At 35.5% G+C, this 4692-nt stretch overlaps 1 protein-coding gene across 1 annotated transcript; it reads right to left on the reverse strand.

Annotated features, from left to right (window-relative positions):
- Positions 1-2727: 2727 nt before the first annotated feature.
- On the reverse strand, positions 2728-4347 carry LOC113351892. The gene is made up of 4 exons (XM_026595800.1): positions 3873-4347; positions 3643-3768; positions 3373-3451; positions 2728-3253 (listed from the first exon to the last, which is right to left on the reverse strand). Exons 1-4 carry the CDS (start codon positions 4345-4347, stop codon positions 2728-2730), a joined length of 1206 nt encoding a protein of 401 aa, XP_026451585.1.
- Between the last annotated feature and the right edge of the window lie 345 nt (positions 4348-4692).

Below are 4692 nucleotides of genomic sequence, written 5' to 3' on the forward strand. Positions count from 1 at the left end.
ACGAATGGCGTGGATTATGAGAGCAATTGCCTCTTGATTGTTGCTCTCTGCCTGTCTGAAACTATTTTTTCTCTTCAATTTTGTTATAGCTAAATTTACATACTGAGACGTCAGAAATTGGTTCTTAACTCGACGGATCCATCCATTGTCTGGTGAGCGAGTCCTTATTGTTTTAAGAATAAACACATGAAGTCAATGGAGCTTAATAATTATTGATTACACTAATTGCCCACCAGCTAGCAACTACCCGTTATTTTTCTTTGACCAAATATTAAGCATTGCAAAAAGTAATTCGTGAACTTTGATTATAATGAGCGTGACTCAGTCAAGGAATGTAAAAAACGTGCCTCTCATGGGATATCTCACAGATTTTCAAAATAAAATGAGTTTTGGAGGAGATAAAATCTTGGTCTATTTTGCGTTTCCTCCCCTCCCAAGATCGCTAATTAGCGTTTCCTCCCCAAAAAAATTCAAATGAGCGTTTTATCCCCTCGTCAAGTATTCCGTACATTTTCATGTTAGCTGAGTCAACAAAAATGTACACGTGGAAAATATAAACGCATGTCACTGAAATACCCAGAATACCCTCTTGTACTAATATGATCTGACGATGGTAGCTAAAGCCAAAACAATTAACGGTGGAATTTTACAACAATGGTTTAGGCAGTTATGCAAACACCTTCCGTGTGTGACTTCATTAATGGAGAAAACTTCACTGTTGATTTCCAAATAGTTCTCTATGTCCTTCCCTGCAGAATTTCTTCAACAATATAACTGCAAAACCATTTAAACTATCATGGTATCAACCGAGTCATCTTCCATACATAGTTGATTTCCAGGGACAGCATCAAAGTTCTTTTCTTCCCCATTTGTTCATGACATAAATCAATTGATTCATGGCGGCAAGTTCCTTCAATCACCAAAGAACTAACGACAGCAGCAAAAACTTTCCCTTCATCACCAATCATTTATCCCTTATTCCCTGTTTTTTTGTGATAAAAATGATACCTCCTGATAAGTATGTTTGCGAATTCTATGACACTGGGATGGTAGATACAAGATCATTGAGCCAAGCACTCACTTTCTGCAATGATTTTTCCTAACATTCATCTATACCAGCAACTCAAACCTTCTTCCATTCATTTTAACATCACCTCCAGTTCCCTCAACAACATTTAGTTTTCATTATTTCACTGTAATCCCAACATCAGATACACTCCAGAAATTTACCAATATGCATCATCAACACACAACACCATCTAAGCTCCATAACTGTAATCATACAAACCCCTACACGAATTCGATTAGAACCCACCTAATTAATAGCAACAACAACTTCAATTCATCATCATCTTCTTCTCTTCTTGATACAAAACAAAACCCTAATTTATTTCTTCCATATCCTTCATAACATCAACATGCTCTCTTCATTCATTCACTGATTTAATTGTAAATCGAGACAAACCCATCTTGTAATTTATGGTATGTCTCCTCCATAACAGCAGCACCAAACTCCGATTCCTACAGCTCAACTCTAACAACACCATTTCTTAACAAACCCGTCTTGTAATTTCTAATTTATTCACCATCTTTTCAGTTAGTATCACCGGAACAACATCAAACCATTCCTTTTCTCCCATTAGATTTCAGAAAGAAACTATTAGAACCCTAGATTTTGAGATAAACCCCAACTTGGATATCAATCTCATAGATAATAAAAGCATAGAAATTACCAGATTCATTCAATTACAGTTGATCTATCTTTTTTCTCATCATCAATCTTAGCTGATTTCTCATCTTGTACCTACGTTTTCACCCCTTGGTGAATTAATAAATCAAATTCGTTTATCGCAGGATGTAGAGACCGAATATAACTTCAATTCTCTGATACTTAAATCGAAGGAGGTGCTAATAAGAACCAAGGGTTGTTGAAACTTAAATGTGAACGAAGAAGACGAGGTTATTTTGGATAATTTGTCAAAAAGATTTTTATTTCTGCCACGTGTGCACCGAGTATGACTCAGCTAACATGAAAATGGTCGGAATATTTGACGAGGGGAGAAAACGCTAATTCGATTTGTTTGGGGAGGAAACGCTAATTAGCGATCTTGGGAGGGGAGAAAACACAAAATAGCCCTAAAATCTTCAATATAGACATGTCTCAAAAACTTAGTGCTCGTCTTTTTGTGTGCATGCACATGGGAAAAAATGAAGTACCGCATCATAGAAGATTTTCGGTGCGAAACTAGATTGATAATGTATCTAATAATCTCCTACTTGTATTGTCCATATGGTTCACGTTGTCCCTTTATTTGATTTTTCTAGTTAAATGTGAGTGAGAAGAATATATGAAACTGAGTATGTGTTCTTTGAACGAGGTTTACATTTATTTATTTTTTTATTATTATTTTTTTTTGACTCAAAAAGGACTAAATTTATTGAAAAAGAAGCCACTCCATCACTAAGGAAGTAATGAAGATGGACTAAAAAGGTTACAAAGACAACTTACATACAGTTGCCAACAAAAGAAATCAGAAAAAAGGAAAAATAACAAGCAAGCTGAAGCCAATCTACCTAATGAGTTATAGCTTCCCAGTTATGTAACACCATGTTCAAAGTGATTCCCTCAAATATGTTTGTAACTACACACCAATTGTATACGAAAGTTTTCACCCTATCCTTCAAGTTATCCATTGAGTTATACTTACCATTGAATACTCTTACATTTCATTCTAACCATACTGCCCACCAAATTGCAAATGGAATTATATCCCAAAATTTGCTTCTCAAATTTATATTTCTTCCCTTCTTCCTCCTCCATTCCCAGATAGTATTTCTAATTACATCATTCTGAAACACCCACTGCAGACCATAACCCTCCATAAAGTAGTTCCATAACTCTCTTGTTTTTTCACAATGCAACAACAAATGATTGTTTGTTTCTGCACTCTTCGTAAACAACAGGCATCCATTCACATTAAAATAGTTTCTCAAATAGTCCATTGTTGGTGCAACATTATAGCAAAGTGACCAAACAAAGAAGATTACCTTTTGTGGAATTTTTGGGTTCCAAACACACTTGTATGGAAAAATTAGCGATCCATCCTCCTCAAGAGATTTATAACACTCTTTAACTGAAAACCTTTTTTCCCCATTCTGCCAAACTCTGTGATCATTGCCAACTCCACAGTTGAAAGTAGACAACATGTCCAAAAGATGTGCAATATCTTCAATTTCTGACTCCTTCAGACTCCTGCAAAAAGCAAAAATCCCAACCATTCCCATTACTGATATTTAACATTTCCTGTATAGTAGCATCTTGTACTCTCCTTAGTCTGAAAAGATTTGGAAACATGGATTTTATAGATTGACCATTCAACCAAACATCTTTCCAGAAAAGGCATATATCTCCACTCTGCACTTGGATATGCATATTTTGCTACACATGGTCCTTGCATTTCAAAATGCCACTCCAAAGGCTCTTACCAACTGATTTGCTTGTTGCATTAGGGAGAAAAGCCTTCTCATTACCTCCAAACTTGTTGTGAATTATCCTCCTCCATAGTGCTTTTTCCTCATTCCCATATCTCCAGATCTATTTGGCATGTAATGACTTGTTCATTATTCTTATTTTCTTGATACCTGCACCACCACCTTCCTTTGGCAAATTAACTTTTGTCCAACCAACCCATCCTCTTCTAGGCTTCTTCTTTATAGATCCCCAAAGAAACTGTCTCATAATCCTCTCCATTTGTTTCTCAACTGAAACTGAATTTGAAAGAGAGATAAGTAATAAACTGGGAGACTGGAAAGAACATTTTTAATTAGTATTAACCTTCCACCCTCAGAAAGATATTTCCTTTGTCACATACTCAACTTCTTCTGAAAATTTTGAAGAATAACATCCCATACTCCCACTGCCTTTGACTTACTTCCTAAAGGTATTTCCAAATACTTCATAGGGAAGGTAGTAATTGAACATCCAAAAATGACAGCACCTTCCATTGCATTCACTGCTTCACCCACTGACACCAATGCACTCTTCTGAAAGTTAACCCTTAAACCAGAAACATGCTCAAAACCCAATAACACATTCTTAAGATTATTCACCTGCTTACAACTATCATCCAAGAAGACAATTAGATCATCTGCAAATTGCAAGTGATTAATCTCAAAAGCTTCACTAGATGGTTTGAAACCAAAAAGTAAGTTTAAATCTGCAGCTCTCTTTATCATTAAGGATAACACCACCACAATAAGAATAAACAAGAAAGGAGATAAAGGATTTCCTTGTTTTAAACCTTTTGTACTTCTGAATAAAGGTGATGTTGTGCCATTGATAGCCATTGAAAATCTTGTATTGGACAGACACCATTTTGTCCAATTCCTCCACACATTACCAAATCCAAACCTTCACAAAGTATAATCAAGACAACCCCAATTCACATTATCAAAAGCTTTTTGTAAGTCCACTTTCACTATCAAACCAGGCTTTCCTTCTCTTTCTCTTGAATCAATCAACTTAGAAGCAATTAGAATACCATCACTGATTTGTCTTGAAATTCAGAAATAATTGAAGGAAGAACTTGTTTCAATCTATCAACCAGTAATTTTGAAATAATTTTATAAATTCCCCCAATAAGACTAATAAGTCTAAAAGAGTGCATAGGCACAGCACCATCACATTTAGGT

Source organism: Papaver somniferum, chromosome 2 (assembly GCF_003573695.1).
Source record: "Papaver somniferum cultivar HN1 chromosome 2, ASM357369v1, whole genome shotgun sequence".
Taxonomy (NCBI): Eukaryota; Viridiplantae; Streptophyta; class Magnoliopsida; order Ranunculales; family Papaveraceae; genus Papaver; species Papaver somniferum.